The 23270-nt window shown below is 40.0% G+C and overlaps 1 protein-coding gene across 6 annotated transcripts in view; it reads left to right on the top strand.

The window, feature by feature from the left end:
* Positions 1-23270, top strand: part of LOC131678631 (integrin alpha-PS2) — a 207549-nt gene that overhangs the window by 58213 nt on the left and 126066 nt on the right. For all 6 annotated transcript variants that reach the window (XM_058958873.1, XM_058958877.1, XM_058958886.1 and 3 more), the window contains exon 3: positions 2271-2398. In XM_058958873.1, coding sequence (XP_058814856.1) covers positions 2271-2398 — 128 coding nt within the window. The remainder of the gene's footprint in view (positions 1-2270; positions 2399-23270) is intronic.

Here is a 23270-nt window from a genome sequence, read left to right on the forward strand (position 1 = left end):
GTCTCGTTCCACCAGTAAGCCGGACGCCGTCTATTGAGTGGCTCCAGTTTACGGGCAATTGTGGCCTCACAAGCCGCCACAATCCTTCTGGTTAGATCAGCCACATCGACGTTCTCAGTCCCGCCATCCGGCTGAAATGTATCAACGAAGAGGTCTTTGTTGAAAACTTTCGACTTGCACTTTCGCTCGCCAGTCATCCTTCCCCGTGCTGTTGTAGTGCTCCGTTGGCCGATTCACTAGCGAATCGCCAAGTGATCGCTATGCGTATACTTTTCGCCTACTCTCCATTCCATGTTCGCCGTCGGTGTACGGCTACAGATTGTGACGTTGATGATAGACTCACTCCTGTCTTTCCGAAATGTGCTAACGAAATTTTCATTGCTCAATCGTATGTCTAACTTCGCTAGAGCTTCCTGCAGAAAATACTCTCTTTTGTTGGTTACTTAATTGCCCCACTCCACAGCCTAGGCGTTGAAGTCACCACCAATGACTACCGGCTTTCGGCCGATCAACTGCTCCGGCATTAAGCTGAACTGCTCCACTGACAACCTTGGAGGAGCGTTACAGCTGCACACGAAGACGCCGTTGATTTTGATGATCACGAAGCCTTCGTATTTCTATCGGTCACCCAATTATCGTTATCAAGGGGGACTTGGTACGACTCTGAAATCAACGAACAAAGTTTCTGTCATAGACTGCCACAACAGTTGCTGTGCGGTGTTACAGTGATTCAGATTTATCAAGGTTGTCTCCATTAGATTGGCCTGCAGTCGCCCTCTTGTAGACAGGGCATTTGGAGCCATCCGTCTCATGGTCGTTTCATCCGCTGGAGTGCAAAGGATGTACTTCTATCTGTGCCAGCAGTCTCGCAGTTATGCGGTGCTCAAAAGATTTTCGCCTTCACAAAAGCTTCTCAAAATTTCGTCTAGCTTGGAGCGTGTGTAACAATGATTAAGAGTGCCTTTTAAATATTTGAAGATGGCGCACAACGTTCAATATGATGAATATTTAAAAATTTTTAATCTTTTTTGAGACGTCCTCAAGAATTAATTTACCGACGAATCTGAAATTATGAACAATTGTTCATTTCAACTGTGTAATCTTCATTTTTTCCTAAAGGAAAAAATAATTGATATACCTCGTTAGATTTGAATGTTTCGTATTTCACTCTTCAGTAACTGACACCAAATTGCTGTCAGTTAGACGATATGCCCAAACTAACATCGAATTGTTAGTCATTAAATTGAAACAGTTCACACAACATTTAAGAACGTCTAAAGAAATTCTCTGGTACCGAGTGATGTCTTGATTAGCCAAGCACAGAAGCTCTCGGTCACTGACGAGTATGGGGAATCGAACTCTTGTCGTTTGGCATTAGAAACATTCAAATCCAAATTCTTCAAGTTAGGTTTTGTGCTTTTAAGCGCATATTGGTACATCCAATTTCTTTCTTATGAAAAAATTAAGGCGTTTGGCTCTAATGCCTAAATATAAGAGCTCGGTTCCCCATACTCATCAGCGACTCTGCTTGACTAACCGAGGCATCACTCGGTACCAGCCAGTTGCTTCAGGCGTTCTGACATGTTGTGTGAACTGTTTGAATTTAATGTCCAACTGATGTCAATTTGGGGATAGTTTGGATATATCATCTAACTGATAACAAGTTGGTGTCAGTTACTGACGAGTGGAACACGAAACATTCAAATCCAGCTTCATTTCAGCTAGATGGTGAACGAAAACATTTATAATTGAATGACTAATATAATTTGTATTACGCATGAAACAAAAATATAGTAATAATAGGTAGGTAGGGTTAAAATGATGTTGTTCATGGGTGTCAACCGCGTCAACCAATGTTGAAATCTGTTAGTCCACTGCTGAGCAGCTATCAAAACACTTCTTGAATAACCTCGCCTGTACTAGACTATAGAGAGGATCTGTAGCATTCCTAGCTCCTACCAAGCAAACTAATCTTTCTTCACAAGACTCGCTATATGGTACAAGCAAAAAAGGGGCACGATAAATCGAAGAAGACCCGCTTTCTGCTCTATTTAATGGGATAAGTAATTTAAATGTTTATCTAATGGATTGTCTGTGAACGCGCTTCCTATGTAAGCTCATACGAACGTTTGTTGGAGTGCATTTCATAGCCACACCCGTGCGATCGCGTTTATTCATATATGTATGTATACAGACATGTGTCTGATGCACTGAAACTAAAAACCCCTCGGACCATAAACTAATTCGCCTTCGATTTCTTTTGCTTTCAGGGTCATAATCGGTGCTCCCACGGCCGATACGTCCGCCTACCAGGAAGGTGTGGTGAACGGTGGCGCTGTCTACCGGTGTGACATCTCCGACGACAACCGATGCAACCTAATCCCGTTCGACGCCAAAGGTAAGCTGGTCCGGTCTGGTTGTTTTCCGCATTACCTTTGTCGTATTAATATTAGTATAGAGGTGTTGTATTTCGTCGGTTATTAACTTTTCTGAGCTGCTCCCTCCGGCGAGTGATGATGACGAGGTAATTGGGAACAGTACGAGGTGTTTGTTTGGTGGAAATCGATAACTGTGATTAAGCTCTAACTCGAAAAACAGATGTTCATAATTTAGATACGTAGTCCAGCGATTTTCTATAGTCAGACAAATAATAGAATAAGACACCTGCACAGTGGTAGAGTAGGTCAGTTTCATTTCGATGTCGAGCTCTTGGAAACATATTTATTACTATGTTTTTATTGGGAGATAAACCTACACAAATAATGCAACCAACATTTAAGGCTTATAGTGCTCAGCATGTTTATTTTGCCTTGCACACCTTTTGCAACTGCCAGTAAAGCAAAGTACGGGAAAGGAAGCGAGATTTATAGTTCCATTGTAATTCTTCTTTTTCGCTCGGTGACGGTAGGCTTTACCCGGGGGAAATGGTCATTATAGTATTCCGTTTCATCCGATACCGCACTCATGAGTGTGTAGCCATGGCGCAGTAATCATTGCGGGCTTTAATAAAGAAATTTGTCAACAATGTTTTATGACACGCAAATCGTGTCGGAAATAGGCGGGTTTCCGCGAAATGATCGAACCAAAATTGGACGTCTAGACGTAGCTTGAACAGAAATCAAAATGTTGTCATTGAATTGAATGTCGGTGGCCATATCTGCTAGAATTTGGCACTTTTGGAAAAGTGGGTAAATGCTCGCAAAGTAATTAAATAGGTTTTGTGAAACTGTGAAAAGGGCCGTAAATCGCAACAGAAATTTTGATTTTGAACCGATAGTAATTGACATTCGATACAATATTTAGACGGATTGATCGGATTATAGATATTACAAGTATTTTTAGCAGAGTTGAAATGGATCCTTTGCACATCTTGCGGCGGGAGTAACTTTGAGAACGCATTTCGTTGGCTACTGCCAGAGCCGTCTTAAGACCACTCGGGGCCCCTGGGCACAACTGAGCGGAGGGGCCCCTATAATTGAACAGGTATAAACTACTGTAGAGTAGGATGATTTAAAAATGATCCCCAGCATCTATGCCACCTTGAGATTTATTTTTTAAATTTAAGAAAAATAATTGAACCATGTTAAATATTAAAAATACTGTAGGAATCAAAATATATGGAGAAAATTTTTTAGATTTCCATCACTATAGGCGGTATTGTAAATGTGCAGGTACCGTCGAAAAACGGAAGATGATTTTGATAGATCATAAAAAGATATTATTATTTCTGACCAATCTGACCAAAAGTGACAAAGGCCCTAACAAACTATATGCGGTTGTGGGAGTTCGAACTTACGTGAGCTGCGTACAGTGCAATGGACTTACCAGCAGCGCTATTCCCCCTCCATATGATACAATCTAACCTTCATAGTTGTAAGACGTTGTTTGAGGCTGAAGAGTGCCTCCGTCAATAATGAGGAATGATGGAGTAAGACGGTGTCGATGATTTATTCAATAATAGTCCTTACACTATGACAATATAGGAAAACTGTTTAGCTATATGCCAATAAAATTCAACTTGTTAGTAGATTACGACTACGTGATTTTCAAAAGTTATCTTGATTCGTACAATATTGCTCTCACTTTCTTTTTGTTCCGCCCCCGCCATGATACTGTACCTTGATGTGGTCCGGAGGCTTTTCAACCAAAGCAGTATTACAGTGATCATATCACAGAAACTTGGGATACGATTATTTTCTTTTTAGTAAAGCTACATTGTGATCAATTTTAGTACTTAACTTGGCGACCTTTATTATCCACTGCCATGGTCAAATAATATACAATGTGGGTTTAGGGCCCAATTCTCTCTGCTGGAGGCACCCTTCTTTTGTTGCTATATTTTAAATTAGATCCATGCTAACACTCACTAACACAAAATGCTTACTCTCTCGTATACACTCACAATCTCTCATTCCAAACGTACAAACGTGGCCTTCGCGATAACACAAACCTGGTCACAAATGCGAACGCCAGCGATCTCGCTAACATTCAAATACTCCCGTAATTAAGTGAACGTTTGAACCTAAAAATTTACAAACGCGGTCTCAAGCATCAACCCACCGCTCACGCAAGCATGAATCGGTCACGTTCGGAAGTCTCTGCCCTTGATCCTAGCAGCTCAAACTCATGCTTTCAGTTGGACTAATAGAAATAAAAACTAGACCAGACATCCACGCACACGTGACAAAAACGTCAACATACAATCGCTCAAGTCCTTCGCCATCATCCACACGCACGATTTCGCAAACAGAACCCCGGTGACTAAGTGAATGGTTTAGCATTTATAAATTCACAAACGCGGTCTCAAAAGTGAACCTCCAAATCAATATCAATTCTTCAAAAGGGCTAATGAGATTTTTGTAAACAAACTTATTTCGCTCATTATTCCGCTGTGGAGTTGAATTTCATGAAAGATACACATGAATCAACATCTTTACCCTTTGTAGATTCGATTTAAAATGTCATTTGTGTTGAAATTATGACAAATTAAGAGAAATCAGCAAAACAAATGTTTGTTTACAAATCTTATTAGCCCTATTCAAATGTTGATATGGAAATGTCCGTGCTCACGCGATCATGAATCGGTTACGCCCGGAAGTCTCTATCCTCGATTCCAGAAGCATAGGTCCATGCCAATTGAATCAACTAAAAAGAAAGCTTTCATACCCACTGGACAACACGTTCCATGGCTACATGACCGGGAACTCTAGTGATTTGGAAGAACCCACTTTGTTCTAGAATCTGAACCGTACACGAAAAATTAAGTTTCACGGTCCGCGCGCGATCATTTTAGAATGCGAAAGGCGTTTAATATAGAATTTATACACGCAAAGTTATATACACGTTAGCATACGCGACATACAAACGAACACGCGATCGAACTCAGAAACGTACAAATGCTCGAGTCCTTCGCGATGATACACGCGATCGCGAAGTCCCTACGCCCGCATATACCTGAACCGTACTATACATCACATTCAGATATAGCTAGATAGCTTTAACAAAAAGCCACATTTTCTATATTTACAGTTGGCAATATTGAATATTGCAGCCATTGAAATCAATCGATATTATGTCGAATCTAAGTGCGCGAATCGAGGTTTTAGATATTCGCATTTTTCGCTGCAGGAATAGAACGAAATAGTGAAATAGTGTCTCTTCATGCCCAAATTGTTGGTGAGGTAAATTTTTGTTGTATATTCTGACAGAAGTTTTGTGGTTTCTTTCATGGTGAACGGATCTGAGAGGCGAAAATGGCAAACAAGTAAATTATAAGTAATATTAATATTTTCATATTCAACTAATTAATATATCAAAGACAGCACCGGTAGATAAGTGGCAAGTCTAGTGTTTTGATGGTAGAGTCGCCACTCTGGTGTCGGTGATAGGCACTCAGTGCAGAAGGAGACCGAACGAAAAAATTTCAATAATAACAATAATTAGCCTTTTCACCTTTCGAATGTACAAATGTTCAATACCTTCATTGTTACGCAAACAAATAAACATAGCGAAACATTGAAATTACTCAAACCTGTTAATATAAGCAACACAATTCATTTCACTACCACAACTTTTTGGAGTTCATTCATAATCAAATCATTCATAATGCAAATGCTTTATCACTTAGACTGAAATATTATACAAAATGTAAATAAAAAAAATAAGTTAATTAAAATCATTTCAATACCAGTCATGTAAAACAGTCGAAACAGGGAACACATCAAATGCAGGCTGCCATGAGGTACAAATCCTCGACTACCTACGGGATACGTTCTATTTGATCCAGTATATTCCGATTCCTGATTCTGACGGCCTCAAATATTCTTGATAAGGCGGAGTGTCGTACAAAAATAACATAATTGGTACTATATTAGACTACGCCTAATCTAGTCGCGAAAGTATTGTGAGACCTCAAAAGGTACAGGAGTCATTTTTTGAATGATTCGATATTCATCCTAAGTTGGGGGCCCCTAAAAGCTCGGGGCCCCTGGCCCTGGCCCAGTGTGCCCATGCGTAAAGACGGTACTGGCTACTGCCTTCCTTCTGGAAACTAACAAAACGCTTGTGGCTTCTACGACGTTTAAACGTACACTGGTGATTAAAGAATTTTCGCTGTAAACTGTAACAGTGCGGCTTCTTCATGTCTCGTGGCCGAGGCAATTTTGAGTAGTTGGATTCTGCGACGTTTAAACGTAAATTGGAGAATTTTTGCTATAGGCAGATGGTTTTACTTGCCTCAAAGATGCTTCATCCTGCTTCATTTTTATCATAATTTATGGTAATCGTATCCTAAACGGAAACTGTTACGCAATTGTTTAGACTATTTCCTAGCAGATCGCGCAAAATCTATTTATCCTTTTCAGTACAGCGACAATAATTAATGTTGAAAAACTAGGGATAGGTAATGTCCGGAACATAACCGTCATGTTTACTAGGACAATTATCTAGTGTAAAAGTTCTCTGTAAAGCCTTAAAACATCTTAACTAAAACATGCTACTTTTATTGGTAATTCGACAAATTTCATTTTCGATTAACTGAACTAGTCAGCATTCCTTTACTTTTATCGGCAGAAATTTACCAAAAACTGTCAACTGTTACTGATGTTTATAAATATTTTATGCCAAGAGCTCAGCAATAAAATTGTTTTATTGAATTGATTACTGAACGGGATTATATTACAATGCCCAGAAAATTGTTACTGGTCCCGTTGAATCAAACTTTATGTGCAATTTTTGCTGTTTGAAGGAGATACAAGCAGAATTTTAATAATATGATACGCAAACGAATAGTCACGTCAAGACTGGGGTTATGCTCGGACATTACCCATTCCCAGTATTTCTCAAAAAATTCGAGATCGCTGAAGAGAGTACTTAGCCATCGCGAATATTTAAGTCTCATGTAACGAACCCCTTTGAACCCAGTGAGTTCTTATTGTAAATACAATTATGACTAGAATTTACATGTATCGTTTGATTTGCATAAACAAGATTTTTGTTCCATACCCATTTTTACAGTTGGAATCGATCACATTTTCATTATAGTTGTAGTCAGTCAACGTTATACTTCTACCCGAGTCAGTTACAAACCAGTGAAGTAAACGGCAACTGGCAGCCTAGTCCTACCGATTTTGGACTTCCCTACCGATTCACAGACAACCAGGTGAAAACTACCAGGCGCAGCCTACACCAACATTCATTTATGAGTTGGATTTGATCTGAAGTCTTTTTTTCAGTATTTTACAATTCTATGTCAACACTACCTTTTTCTATTCTAACCCTTACACAGCCAGTATTGAAAAGCATCCTGGAAAACATTGCAGTTATTCATTAGTGTTTTTCTTGTCAACATTAATATTTGAAGCAATTTATGTGTAATATGTCGCACATATTAAAACTTATTAGAATTTGTGTTTAAAGATGTTTCAAAATTATACGGCAAATTAATTATGAATTTAATAAGTAATCTAACTAACGAATCCTTTTGAATCTTGAAGGAGGAAGAAACGAGGACAACCGTACCGACCGTTTCAGTTTTAATGGGATATGATAAATTGTTTGAAGTGACTTTGCTAAGAAGGTTAATGTCACTCCTTTCGTCCTTTGGGATGGGACAAAGGTATTTACACCTTGCCCTGGCTAATGAGCCTAGATTAAAGCGCCTTTAGTCGCTCTGTAGTACTCCGAAAATTACAATTTATAGAAATTTAGCATTTTAATGGAAAGCTATTTATTTCTCGAAAAATTCATGAAGTTGGGTTTTTGCGACATTTTGTCCCAAAAATCCCCCATTTTCTACTCTGTTTTACATATTTTGCTGTCCCTCCAACGTGAAAGATCATAAATAAAAAAATAAAAGTAGAGTTGCCATCGCTAAAACTAAGATGCATTAGACCCTTTGACATTCAGTCCCGATTCCACATTTTATCATCAAATACCACATATCAACTCCATTTAACAATAAATTATTATTCAATTTTCTATTTTCAGTGTGAAAAATGTTCAGAAATCACATGGTAAATGTTTCATTTCAGGAACAATACGGAAAGTTGGGGTATTAGGGAATTTGATAAAAAAAAATTGGTTTCTAGACTAAATGGCAAAAATACAATGCTTCTGAATTTTATAGGCAACGAATCAGTTTTTCCTCTGTTTCTGATAACCTTCCACGTTCAACAAGGTACTTAAAAGAAACTGCTTGAAGTATAATAGAGAGAATGACTACATCCGATATGAATGACAAAACGCCCCATAACCCCAACCTCACTGACTCCGACAAAGGCCGCAAAAGAACCGTCAGATCTCTGAGACTTCCTCACGCTAGAAAAACTACAAAAAATGTATGTTTTGTAGCATAGAGTAGAATGGCTATTAATTCTTTGAACAAAATGCCCCAAAACTCTCAACAACTTTCCCCATTTTTTGGGAAACAAAGATTCTTTCATTGAAATGCTAAGAATGTTTTTTTTAAACAAGGTATAAATTGTAATGTTTTGAGTGCTACTCTAAAAGTTATGGCATTTAATATATATTTTCCTCATATTTTCCTACAGCACCAATGTCAAAAAACTTCAAGCGAAATGGACGGGGTTCTAAAATTGTCCAACTGATGTGAAATTTCGCATCTAAGTTTACTTTGACATTTTTCACAATATGAAAAGGGGGGTCTTTGAGATTTCGAAAATGAGTGTTTTTTGCATTGCTCACAAAAAGCTTTGTCACTGTAAACGTAACTATTCCCCAAGAAGCAGTGGACGATAACAGACAAATGTTTCTTCGCCACAAAGAAGGGTCTCCAACTCCACAAGTAATAGAAAGTTGAATGCGTTAGATTCGATGGCACTCAATAATATTTGTTTTCGTTTTCATTTTAATTTTTGCATATTGTAAATTTATAAAAGACACGTAGACCCGTAAAAATACCTATAGTCTTTCAACTGTAATAATCTGGCTTTTTCGTATATATAATCCAATTTTTAAATCGTTCTACATTGAATACATTTTCTATAAAACGTCATTCTATTTAAATCACACTTTTTTCGAGAGTTGTCCTACTGCAGCTGTAGAGCTAGGGTTTCGGAAGGAGCTTGTTATGATATGATAAGATTGGCCTGTAATATACACCCTAAGCGAAAAACTGCAACCGCCGTAAGCCGTCGAATCAAAACACCTAGCTCAACTGTCGATTCAAATCATTCATCGAAATTCAAAGGCCTTTCGTAAAGCGCCACCGAAAGAAAACGCAGCAAAAACATAGCACGAATCAGTGCGAGCAAAACACACTCACACAAATGAGCACCTTGATAGTGCTAGAAACTGCCTGCCAGAAACTGTCTTGGCATCAATGTACTACCACCAAAAGGAGAACGGACGCCGCTGAAGCCGGTTGGAAAATTGTACCCCTGCACGTTTGATCACTCGTGGAAATTTTATTGAACTGGCTTTTGTGATACGACCCACGACCAGCAGCAGCCGTTGGTGAATTAGCCCGTGTTCGGTTGCAAGTGATTCCCGAGTTGATATCGAAACGGTAAGCAAAAGGCGAACACCATAAAATCCCATATAAAGCTGGTCAACTTCCAGAACACAAACGACGCAGTCGAAGTTGGCTGGAAATAATTTCAGTTCGAGAGGTTATTCGTTCATTTAACTGGTTCAACTCACGACCAGCTACAGCCGTCGGACAGTTGAGACGGGATGGTCTCGCCGAGGTTAGATATGGTACGCGGTTTTTTCCTTATTGTCGAGATTCGACGGAAGTTTGCTAGCAACAGCGACGGCTGTGTATTTTCCACGTTAAGGCTCACGATAGACGAACGATCCGATCGGATGAGAGTGATAAGTTTAAACGGCCGCCAGTCGGCACGAACGTCGTGTAAAACACGAACGACGAACAGTAACGCGAACGACGAGCAGGAACGTGAACGTCGTGCAGGAAAGCGAACGACGTGCAGGAGAGTGACGGAATAGGTAGTAGTAAAATGTAAGAAGAGTGCAGTAGGAAGAAGAGAAAAAGCATGAGAAGAGGTTAGGGGGTAAGCCTAATGGCGGAGAGAAAGTAGGAAAAGATAAGCTTTGTTGGAGGAAAAGTTTAAAGGAGGATCCAGAGAAAAACTGAAGATGGGAATAATACACGATTCTTGTCCTTAGTGTTTGTGTTTGGATTCGCTTTTGGTAGTTCTGCTCTACCCGCACCAGGGAACCCGCAACAGGCGCCTCGTCAGAATCATTTCAATTGCAGACGAGACGGGAAACGTAACTCACTAAAATACTGGGTCAATTGCAGCGGGCCATGATTATGAATGTGACATTCATTGTATGGTTCAGATATGTGCGAACGTAGGGACTTCACGATCGCGTGTATCATCGCGAAGGACTCGAGCGTTTGTGTGTTAACGTGTTCGATCATGTGGCGTATGCTAGAGTGTATGTAACTTCGCGTATATAAATTCGATTCTAAAACCATGTCTAATGGCATATTCGCGTGTGTTCTTAGATTATCGCGCGTAGACCGTGAATCTAATACTTAATTTTCGGGGTGCGGTTCAGATGCTAGAAGAGAGTGAGTTCTTCTATATCACTAGCGTTCCCGGACATGCCACCATGGAACGTATTGTGTAGTGGATATGTGAGTCATCTTTTTCAGTGGTCCAACTAAATGTATGGGCGTAGGCTTTTAGGTCCGAGTAGGGACTTCCGGACGTACCCGATTCATGATCGCACGAGCAGGGGGGTTTGCAGGGTTCAATCTTGAGACCGCGTTTGTAAATTGGTATGTGGTGATACGTTCATTTAGTCATCGAGGCGTTATCCTGTTTATGAGATAGTGGGCGCGGGTAGGTTGGATGATCGCGAAAAGCTCGAGCGTTTGTATGTTAAAATGTTTGTCGCGTGTGCTAGCGTATGTGTAATTGGGCGTGCATAAATTCGATTTTATAACCGTGTGACCATTCGCATATTCGCGTGTATTCTTGAATGATCGCGTGCGAACCGTGAATCTGATACTTAATTTTTAGGGTATGGTTCAGAAGCGAGTAGCACTAAAGTTCCCGACCATGCAGCCATGCAACGTGTTGTCTAGTGAATATGAGGGTCATTTGTTTTGTTCCAATGAACGCATGGACCTAGGCTGCTAAAACCGAAGGCAGAGATTTCCGGACGTGACCGATGCATTATCGCGCGAACGTGGGCGTTTGTTTGTTCTCGCTTGAGACCGTCAGTTTATTAGTGCTAATACATTCACTTAATCATCGGGGTGTTTTCATGTTTGAGAGACCGCGAGCTTCGGTGTGCGTGAATGATTGCGAAGAACTTAAGCGTTTGTATGTAACCGTGCTGAATGTTAGAAGAGAGTGAGATTCACCATATCACAAGGATACTTCGTCTTGTCGCCATGAGATGCGTTGTTTAGTGGATATGAGCGTCATTTGATGATCGCGTGAACACATGTGATTGTAGGTCCGCGTTTGAGGCTGCATTTATGAGCTTATAAGTGCTAAAACGTTCACTTAATCACCGGGGTGTAGTTGTGCGTGGACGAAGCTTAAGTGTTTGTATGTTAACGTGTTTGTTGCGTCTGCTAGCGTGGATAAATTCGATAAAGCGTGTGTTTTCGGACATGGACCGTGACTCTGATGCTTAATTTTCAGTGTACAGTTCAGATACTAGGAGAGTTCCGCCATTTTACTAAAGTTCCCGGTCATGTCGCCATGGAGCGTGTTGTCTAGTGAATATAAGCATAATTTTTTGATTGGTCTAACTGAAGGCATGAGGTTAGTCTGCAAACATCAAGCTTAGAGACTTCCGAACATGACCGATTCATGATCGCGAGAGCGGTAGGTTAATGCTTGAGACCGCATTCCAGCCACTAAAGATAACCTGAATAGTGGTAGCAGTGGCAAAGTTTCCCCTAACAAAAAAAGAGACCGCGTTTGTAAGTTTATATAGTCTTTTAATTACTGGGATGTTTTAATGTTGGCGTGATCGCGGTCGTGAATATGTGTTGATGATTGGAAATCCATTTTTGCGTTTGTGACCAGGTTTGTGTTATCGCGATGGCCACTAGCGCTTGTACGTTTTGAGTAAGAAAGATGGTGGGTGTATATGAGATAAAATGCAATTGGTTATGTTAATGAGTATTAGTATTAATCGAATTTAAGATATAGTAACAAGAGAAAAATAACATCCAGAATAAAGAAAAACAAGATGCGAAGAGATTATGTAAACGTGTACAAATTAGCCGATATTACTTTTGGTATACATGAGTAGTGGAAAGGTAAGCCACTAAAAGTACAGCTAAAATAGACTATTTTTTTATTCAATTCGTTTATTTGTTAAGGTACGTTTGCGTTAGTTTAAAGGTGCCATTTTTTCATTGCTTTACATTTTGAATTTCTTAAAACTAGAGGGTTACACATTTCAATATTATTTTGTTTTTATATAAAAACAAAAAAAAAACTTTACAACTAATTTATACATACACAAGAGGGGATAATAATATTCGTAAGATTAGGGGGACGGGTCATTTTGTGTGTTCTTTGTATAGCAATGCACTTCATGATTTTTAGAAGGGAAATTGTTGGAGCAATTACTTATTAACTAAGCGGAACATTTTACAAGCATATTAACTAGAAATAGTTAGAGGGAGTGGTTCAATTTTATTAAGATTAGGGGGGATTAATTAGGGCTATTTTTAAGTATTGGTTTTATTGGGCATTTCTTAACGAGATTAAATATTGATCAACTAAAACTAGAAGATAGCGGGGCACAGCTAAAATAGACTAATGAAGTAGAAGAAAAACACACATGTAACATGCATCAATCTACTCGACCTATATGCCAGCAAATGATATTACCATTAATGTCAATTGCATTCTTTTTTACCAATTGCCATGCCAAAAGATCCTGACTCCTGCGGTAGCAGACAAAGGATTAAAGTCGCCGGTAAACTCTAAGCTTGCTCATATGACCGTTTCCACGCTTTTCTAAACTTTCTTCCTTCAACTCCTTGCTCTCCCTTGAGTACTATGGCTCTTAATATTGAAAAATATACTTCACCTTCCAGTCCCTTGCTAATTAAATGCCATAACAACAGTTGTCAATTGCATTCTGTTAGAATTTTATCATGCTATGCTAACCGGGAATGGATGATTCACGTGCGTCGGTGTACTAATCGTACCCTAATTTATCCAATCCGATTTTCCCGAATGTGTCAAATCAAATGGATTTAAACACCTAAACAAGTGAGCAATGAATCCTGGGAAGAATTACCCACTGTTCTATCATATACGCCAGTTCTACATCCATTTCCTGAACCATGACAAGCACATACACAGATAGACATACAACTAGTACATAACAATTGTACACGTCAATCCGGCGCTAGCTTAGTCTTGTCACTAAGTTAGTGTCGGATCCTGATGAGATGAAGTCGAAACGCAAATTTCATAACTAATTCTTTATTATTGTTTTTTTTGTAATTTTATTTTTCATTTTTTAAACAAAATAAATCCAAAATATAATAGATACATCTAAACAAATTCGAATCTGCGAATTTGTTTAGTTGAAACTGAATGTTCTGAAATTTTAAGGGGCGTGGGGTCAGAAAATGATTTTTTTTCAAAACTTGACGGAGAATTAAATTGGCACGGTAAAAAATGCATCCAAAACAAATAAATACGTAGGCACTCATAATTGGACTGATTGCTATAATTTTTGTCGTCCCCCTCTCTTGTGCTTCCTTCAGCTGAAAAGGTCTCTGCGCTAAATTGCATACAATTTGCATGTCGTTCGAGAGCGGAGAAAAAAAACGGAAACAACCAACCGTCGCGGCGTGTGGCAAGTTGTCCTCGCGAGTCGCAGCATTTATTAAATGTGTGCCATGGACCGAAGAAATTTGTGCGCATTTTGCACTTGTTGTAGGTACCGCTTGGTACGCGCTTGACCAATGAGGAATGATGCCGTTGGACGTTGTATTTTCGCTTCCCACTCTGACGCTCGGACGCCCTTGAAAATACGAAAGTCGTCTGGCGTGTTGTTACAAGCGGGATTGGATCGAGGACGAGAGATCAATCATATGTTAATATTATAACAAAATCGAGTTCGGTGCGTATCAGATGCATTTGACATTTGCTTGATTTGCCCTATTTGTCGATCGCTTCCAATGAAACTAGGTGGGTGATCCAAGCTTTTGATTGCGATGAAGGGGACCTTCGTTTGTTCTGAAAATGCAGCCTTTTTAAGGTTATCTTTTTGTTTTATAATAAATTATTGAAACAGACATAACATTTCAATGCTCAATGAATCTTCAAATTAACATCTGCCAATTCAAACAAGTGCCTTGGCAGGTCAAACGAACATAAATCACCTGCCTCATACGGATCTATTATTGCGCAACATTTGTCCGTAAGCTGCTTCTCACGAAATCGAAAAGGGCGCCATGATTGGTACGTTCCACCTCGGGACAAATATAATAAATTACACTGTCTGGTATGAAGATCACCACTAAAGTAACACCGGCGGCGGCGGCGGCCGTCAACGACCACATCAGTTGACCAAAAAGTTGGCTTCTCACATTTCAATCGTAGCGACACGAAATGACATACCGTCGCCGTGGCCCACGGCACTATGGTCCTCAAGCTTCGTCGTCGCGGCCGGTCAGCCCAGCAAAGGGAAGCTAGTTAGAGATTCGCGCAACAGCAGCTCCTTAAAAGGAAGCATATGTATGTGATTTCAATCAATGCCTCTCGGTGGCCATTCGCTGAGAGATTAGGGACTTGTGATGTGTTTTTTTCTTCTCTGGCCGTGCTAGTTTAATTCTGTGAGGTGCTACATTGTACAGCGCCAAGTACCATTTTTGTTGTATGACGACCACAGTTTCGGATACTATTTGAGTTGGAACAAGTTTGGCAGGTTTTCCATAACTGACTATGTATTCAATTGCCACATTAACGGCTATCAACATTGATTCATGAGAAGTTGAAAGGTTTATTAATTAGGGTTGCGTTTCCGCTCGTACTGCACGGCACACATAAACATAGCAGTTCGACGGAACCGAATTTGTGGGCGGTCCTGAACGGTGAATACACCACGTGCACACGCATCAAATAGGAACAACAATAAAAATATTGAAATGAAATATTTCTATAGTTCGTTGATATTTCGGAACATGGAAAACGTGATTCATCGTTTGTGTACACAAGTTGAAACTATCAGAGCGTGGTATGAACGCTCGCGATGCAGAGTTCTGAGCTCTATTGTACTACGATCGATGATATACAATAGCTCGCTGTAACTAATATATGTTGTGAAAAACGTTTGCGAAAATTATGAATCTAAGACCTGTATCGACTGGTATCGATAGCCTTCATCTGAGCAACAAGTTGACAATTAAAAGTATCATTCGCCACAAGCTGAAACCAAATGGTTTTGTGTTTTGTGAATGACGTCTATTATTCTGTTCACATTAATTGAAGTTGGTATTATTGACACCATTCTTGCAAGAATTATTCGAAGTGAAACCATAAAGTTATTTAAAAAAATGCTTCTTTTAATATTTATATACAAATAAGAAATTAGAATTAGCTGAAAACTAATAAATTAGAAGCAGCTAGAGATATATTGCAGGACTACAATGATGCTACAGATCAATGCGTATAAGACAAGCGCTTCTGAACCGCCAGTAACAATTCTCAACAGCGTTATGGTGAAAATGAAGCTGACCAAATCTATCTGACTTTTAAAGTGAAAGGAAAGGAAGACATAAACTATATGCAAATACCTCTGTGTACCTACCCTGTTGTGCCAGTTCTGTAACCAGACAAAATATTACGAAAAGCCATGTGTCAAAGCGACTGACAAAAATCAACCTACTGCAACCAAACTAGACACAATCACACAGCCTGATGTGTTTCACATATTGAAACCAACTGTCAGTGAAATATCAATTATTGTGCCTAGTACTTCTAACTCAACAGTCAGAAACACCAATAAAGAAGCAGATGCCGATGAAGACGAATATAAAAGTAATCCAGAACAATAAGTAACAAACGAGAATATTCAACCGTGATCAGCAAGGAACCTGTGTCGATTGTTGACGCCATGACTGTGTACGACAACGCAAGAGAGGGCGGACCAAATGAACCCAAAGTTGCAGTGGACAACGCTGAAAAAAATCGTCGCCTAAAAAAGGATACTTGTACAGAGCAGCAGACTGCGTCTACAGAAAGCACAGAAATACATTTTAATTGATTTATTTAAATTTTACAAATTATAACAACAAAACACGCTTTGTGCTACGTCAAATAAATTAATAATAAAACATGCTCGAGGTATTCTGCAATGGTTCTTAAATTTTGATAGTCTTGGATTCTGTGACAGAGATCATTCTGTCATTTGTAAAAAGCCTAAGCGTCCATGCATGAAACGCCCAATGTCATGCGCTTAAATATTGTAAAGCAAGGGTCTTAGACATGAGCACTATACACGTGAAAAAATTGTTCCCAAATTCGTGAAATTAGTGTCATGACTTATGGAATGATTACATTTTTGCGTTAACAAAAATCATGTGTTTTTATTAATTAATTAATTAATTAATTAATTAATATCAACAGACACAGTGTGGTCCTAATGATAATTTCTTAATCTATTTAAAAAGTCAACATGTAATCTGCTACGTGGAATGTGAAGATCGAACTCGGATGACACTCTGTTGAAGGTCCGCTGCAAACCAATGATGGTACCGTTTACTCCATAGTTAGTCCGGCGAAGAGGTAATCGGAGGAATAAATTATTGCGAAGGGCGCGAGGGCGAACATTCATATTTATCGCACTGAGAAGCTCGGGGCAGTCAATTCGATCTTGCAAAATATCCGAAATCGTCATAGCACGGAATAGATCCCGTCGCACTTGCAATGTATCGAGTCCAATAAGCAAACCCCGGCTTTCATAACTTGGCAGCTGGTGAGGGTTGCTCCAAGGCAATCGACGAAGGGCAAACCGAACAAATCTGCGCTGTACTGTCTCAATTCGATGGACACCGTTGAGATAATGAGGGTTCCACACAACTGAACAATATTCCAGAGTTGATCGAACGAGTGAGCAGTAGAGAGATTTCAAGCAGTAAATATCTGAAAAGTGCTTAGATATTCTCATTATGAACCCCAAACAGCGTGATGCCTTTGCGACAATATAGCTGATATGCTGTTTAAACGTCAGTTGTTCATCGAGAAAAACTCCGAGATCTTTGACGCAATTCGCTCTGTCAATTGTGGATTCAGCTAGACAGTAATTGAATCGAATTGGCGTTTTTTTCCTCGAGAACGTAATGACCGTACATTTCTTGGGGTTTAGGGTCATTCGGTTGATCTCGCACCATTCCGCAAAGGTTTCCAGTTGGCGTTGAAGGAAAGCTGCATCATCAGTATTCCGTATTCTATGGTATAACTTGAGGTCGTCGGCGAAAGACAACCGTGGTCCTTCTAAACAAAAGTTAACGTCGTTGAAATACAGAAGAAAAATCAATGGACCGAGATGGCTGCCTTGCGGAATACCAGATGAAGCAAAGAACTCTTCGGATACACAATCACCTATCTTGACTGCTAGACGACGATCACTGAGATACGATTGCATCCAACGGAGAATATTAGTACCAAAGCCAAGTCTATCCAATTTTGCCACTGCAATAGCGTGATTTATCTTGTCAAAAGCAGCTGAAAGATCCGTGTAGATAACGTCAGTTTGAAGGCCGTCCGACATAGCATCTGTAACATATGTTGTGAACGACAGAAGATTCGTAGATGTTGAACGTTTCGGCATAAATCCATGCTGAGTCTCGGAGATATACTGTTTGCAGTGGCTGGAGATGGGTTCCAACACAGTCATTTCAAACAGCTTAGCAACTGCGCTTAGCGTTGTAATACCACGGTAATTGTCAACTACCTTTTTATCACCTTTTTTGTGAACTGGAAACATGAAGGACGATTTCCAGAGTTCGGGAAATACTCCGGTTGATAGCGACAATTGAAACAGATGACAAAGAGGTTCAATTAGACCGGCAGAGCATTTTTTTAGAATAATAGTTGGTATACCATCTGGGCCTGCCGAGGTTGAAGCCTTCATTTTGCTAATCGCCAGTTGTACCATATTATTGTCGATATTGATAGAGTTCACAGACTGGTATGATTGAGGTACATTGAGGGCCGCGCGTGAAGCCTGGGTCGGTGTCAGTTTCTCGTTGGAGAAAACACTCGCGAACTTTTCAGAGAATAGTTGGCAGATCTCCTGTAAACTAGAGCTCATACGTCCTCCATAGCTCATCGTTGAAGGCAACCCGGATTCCTTTCTTTGCTCGTTTACATGCTTCCAGAATGTTTTAGGTTCGGACTTCAACTTACGTTGCACGTTTCGCAAGTAATCGGCATGGCAACGCTTCGATGTCTTTTTATAGACTTGGTTAACATGAACGTAGTGTTGTCGCAGCACGTAGCCCCCAAACTTGGAGTACTTCTTCAGAGCGGCTCTTTTAGTCGCTTTTAACCGTCTCAGCTCGGCAGTGTACCACGCTGGGTGCTTAGATTGAAGGCCACTTCTTTTGGGTACATAGCGATCGATAGCATAGCTCATAACATTGGAGAAGGTCTGCACTGCAACGTTGACATCATCATTGTCGAGAATTTCAGTCCAGTGGATATTCGACAGGAAGTCAATAATGCTATTATAGTTGGCTTTTCTAAAATTATAGCTGACGGTGTCAGAAGCATTGCAGTCATGCTTCACTCGAATCGCTTCAAGCAATATATGCAGGGGAGGGTGATGTCTAACAGTCTTTACCAGGGGGAACGGTGCTGCGGTAACTTTTGGCGCGTAGTCAGATTTGCTCGAAAAACAGAGATCAAGGATTCTGTTGTTCTCGTTCACCACATTATTCGTTTGGCGCAGCAGATTTAAACTGTAGCAGTCAAGCAAACTGGTGATACCAGCATGAAAAGATGACAATTCGGGATCAGCGAACATAAATCCGTCAGAAGCAGAGCGCCATTTTAATCCGGAGAAATTGAAGTCACCAACAATCAGGATCTCATCAACCGGGCTTGCTTGAGCGGAAATCCGTTCCAGTGACTCAGTATGTGAATCAATCAATGTCGAATCGCGAGTGCGGTCCGGTGGAAGATAAACCACGCAAAGAAAAAGTGCGTAGCCAGCCAGTTTGATTCGCACCCACACCTGCTCGACACAGACCCCCAAAGTATCTTCAATCAGTTGCGCTTTCAATCGACGATGGATAGCCACAAGTACCCCGCCGCCGGTAGCCTTGAGACTGTTACGTGAGCTGCGATCAGTTCGGAAAACATCGTAGTTGGCACCAAATGCTTGCACTGACAGAGTGCTATCGCTAAGCCACGTCTCTGTGAGGGCGATTATGTCGAAGCATTCATCCGAACTTGCTACCAAATAATCTTCGATTACTGAATTCATACCACCGGCATTCTGGTAATATATTTGTAGGTTTGAATGCCGCGATTGACTGGAAGCGAGGAGCTGATCAATGCTTGCATTAACAAAATCAGGTTCGTACTTGCCGTTGGTATCGATTTGGAAGACCCCTTCACCACTCCTGCACACAGGACCGGGACGACTGGTGAACGCTGGCTGCAATGGCTCGACTGTGGCAGGGGGATCTAGGGCTTCCATAGTGCTAGCAGCAGTGCGTCCCAGGGTGCGATGAGTCATACCAGCATAGCATAGAGTGCTTAGTCCTTCTGTGATCGTTGTAGAGCCGAATGTGCTATGAAGAGACGTGCTCGTTACGATGGGATCCAAATTTTGTTTTTGACATTGAAGATTCACAGCGGCGGTAGAGTTGTGTTCATCAGCAGACTGTAAGTGAGATTTACATTGAGGGCGTGCAGCATCTTGTATTGCTTCGGAAGGACATATACCCTTCTTGGCTTTACCTGACACATAAGAAGTCGCCGATTCGCCAGGTAAATCTAAATCGCTCGCCGGGATACAAGAAGTTGGACAGATGAGTTTATCCGGAACAGCTTGGCGCTACTGTTCACCACCAGATGGATTCTTCTCCGCCGTAATCCTGATGATAGGTCGTTGGATTTTTGAATTGGTCACAAATTCACGAAAGTAGATGTTCTCCGGCCAAGAGTCTTTGGACAGAGCCTTATCCCTGTATGATTTGCTAACGCCAACTTTGAAAGTAATGAAGCTCAAAGTTGAGAGATCCTTGTCCTTAGGAACTAGACGAACTATTCTCGGTTGCAGATTCTCCCCCAGACAATCTTTCACAAGGGTAGAAACTTCATCATCCGTCGTGCTGGGATCGAATGCTGACAAGTAAACCCATAATAGCTCCTCAGGTGGTGAAATTGTTTTTATTGTTTCAAACGCAGCTTTGGATCCACGAATATTTGGAATTTTTGTTTTGAGCGAATCATCTTCCCGTTTGCGCTTAGGCGTGTTTGAAACTGGATTATATTCAGCAATTCGATTCCAAGGCGTTATAGTTGGGGATAGCGGTTTTGAGTCAACTTTAACCGAGAGAGCTTTGATGACATCTTTCAAATCAGCTATGTCGTTCTTTATAGATTTCAGAGAATTGTTGTCAGGCACTATGTCGCAACAATGCGAAGCCATTCTACGAAAATTATCATTCGAGAATAAGTCAGCACAGCCGTCGCACATCCAGAATAGATTCCGTGGGTGGGTTCCCAGGACGTCACGAACATCATAATCCATCTTGACGCATATCATGTGGAACGAATTTCCGCAGTATCCACGACATGTGATTCGATCAGAATCATTAACCACTTTCGAGCAGTTCTTACAAGCCATGCTGTTGATGTAGAAATAACGCCTAGCGGGTATGCAATATGCGCAGGAAAACGCTAACGGGTAACGTGCGTCAATGGAAGCGAACTTGCACGCAACGTGCGACAACTCAACTACCCACCAGCAGATGTCGCTTTTGGCGAAAAAATTGAGCGTAACGTCTGTGCAGTGATAATGTCAAGTGAAAACAAAAATCACAACCAAAAACAATCACTTTCACGAATTACACCGGTAGATATAATCGTGCTTGAAGTCACGAAATTTCAATGCACACGTACTACCGAATAAAACGATATACAGATAAAACGAGAATAAAATTAATCGCGAGTGTAAAACACTAAAAAATCAAAAAAAACTATCAGCTCTACTTACGATAATGTTCAATTTTTCTTCTATAACGCATGCATAACGCTTTTATTTGTGGAGGTATTTGTTAATATTTTATGAACCTCTCTCACGCTTGCCACTATGTCAATGCCAAATCGTTTTTCTGTATGTGATTGAGTTCACGGCATAATGAACATTATTCATAAACCAGAATTTTTACGTCATTTCATTCAGAAACAATGCTAGCGGTACATGGCGTGAACTGATTCATGTTTTTTATATATTGAGCATAAACATTCTGGATGTTTTATCGTGAACTATTCCATGAAGCCCATTCGTATCTCATGAACTAATTCATGATTCCCAATGTATTTGTCACGATTCATCGCTCGTGTTCATGAAAAGGTTCACAAAATCATAACATATGTTTCTACTTTCAAGATATAGCTAATAAAATATACAAATTTGTGTATGTTGTGACTTAATATTTTTGTGAAAAATTCCGCAGAGCTCCAACAATATAATTTCGTGAACTGGTTCATGATTCCTAGTATATTAGTCACGACTTATTATTCATACTAATAATTCACAAAATCATATATCACTATATATCATATATCACAATCGCGACAAAGCTCTTGAAATCATGAACATCGTTTAACTGTCGGCTTTTTTAGTTGATATAGATTATGGTTTCTTATGGTTCAACTGAGAAAGCTTCAAATGACGACCAGTGCTGACAAAATCATCACGAAAATGAATCAGTAGTATTCTATCAATTCATCGAATATGTTGATTGATTTTAAAGATGATGGAGTAAAAGGAAGAGTAAAAATCTGCTATTCTAATTTCCCAAGATGGCTGCTTCTCGAGGCTTTCTGAGTTGATCCTTAGTACAAAACCAGTATATCATGAATCTACGAACAAGACTCGTAACAAAAACTTACTGTTCCTGGTATCTTACCCCAACCAAACATTGGAATATAATGCTATGTATTTTTATGGGGTGAATTAGTTTTTTTGGAACACAAATAGTTTTATGAATACAAGATATATTATTCATGATTTCAGGAACTTAATCAGGCTATTCGGCTCAGTTCACGAAATCGTGATTTTTTCCGGAATATATGAACAGATTTTTTTCATATAGCTTGCTCCTTCTCCTCCTTCTGGACGCCTCCGGAGGAACAAAACATCCATGACGAACGGTATAAACAAGTGGGCGGTTCGGTTTGATATAGTCCTATTTGTTATGACTGAATGCAATTGATTACATTCCAATGCACTATGGTCCCAAAGCTGTATTTAGGAAGACAAAACTGTTTGCGCCTAAACCGTTGGTTTTAGATATATAGTATCTTCGGCAAACTTTCTTAGAACTTTATTGCCAATTTTTTTTATATTAGCTGAATTAGGGTGGTCCTTGTGGTTATGGTGTTCAAAGTATCAAAGTATCAAGCACTTTTAGAACTTTGCATGGCGCATATTTTTGCTGAAGTAACAAAGTTATTATCTCGTCTATTTGAAAAGTTATGAACGATTTTTGTTGAAAAATACACCATTTTTTAAAATTATTTATTTTTTTTTACAGAAATAACGCTCCC

Source organism: Topomyia yanbarensis, chromosome 1 (assembly GCF_030247195.1).
Source record: "Topomyia yanbarensis strain Yona2022 chromosome 1, ASM3024719v1, whole genome shotgun sequence".
Lineage (NCBI taxonomy): Eukaryota > Metazoa > Arthropoda > Insecta > Diptera > Culicidae > Topomyia > Topomyia yanbarensis.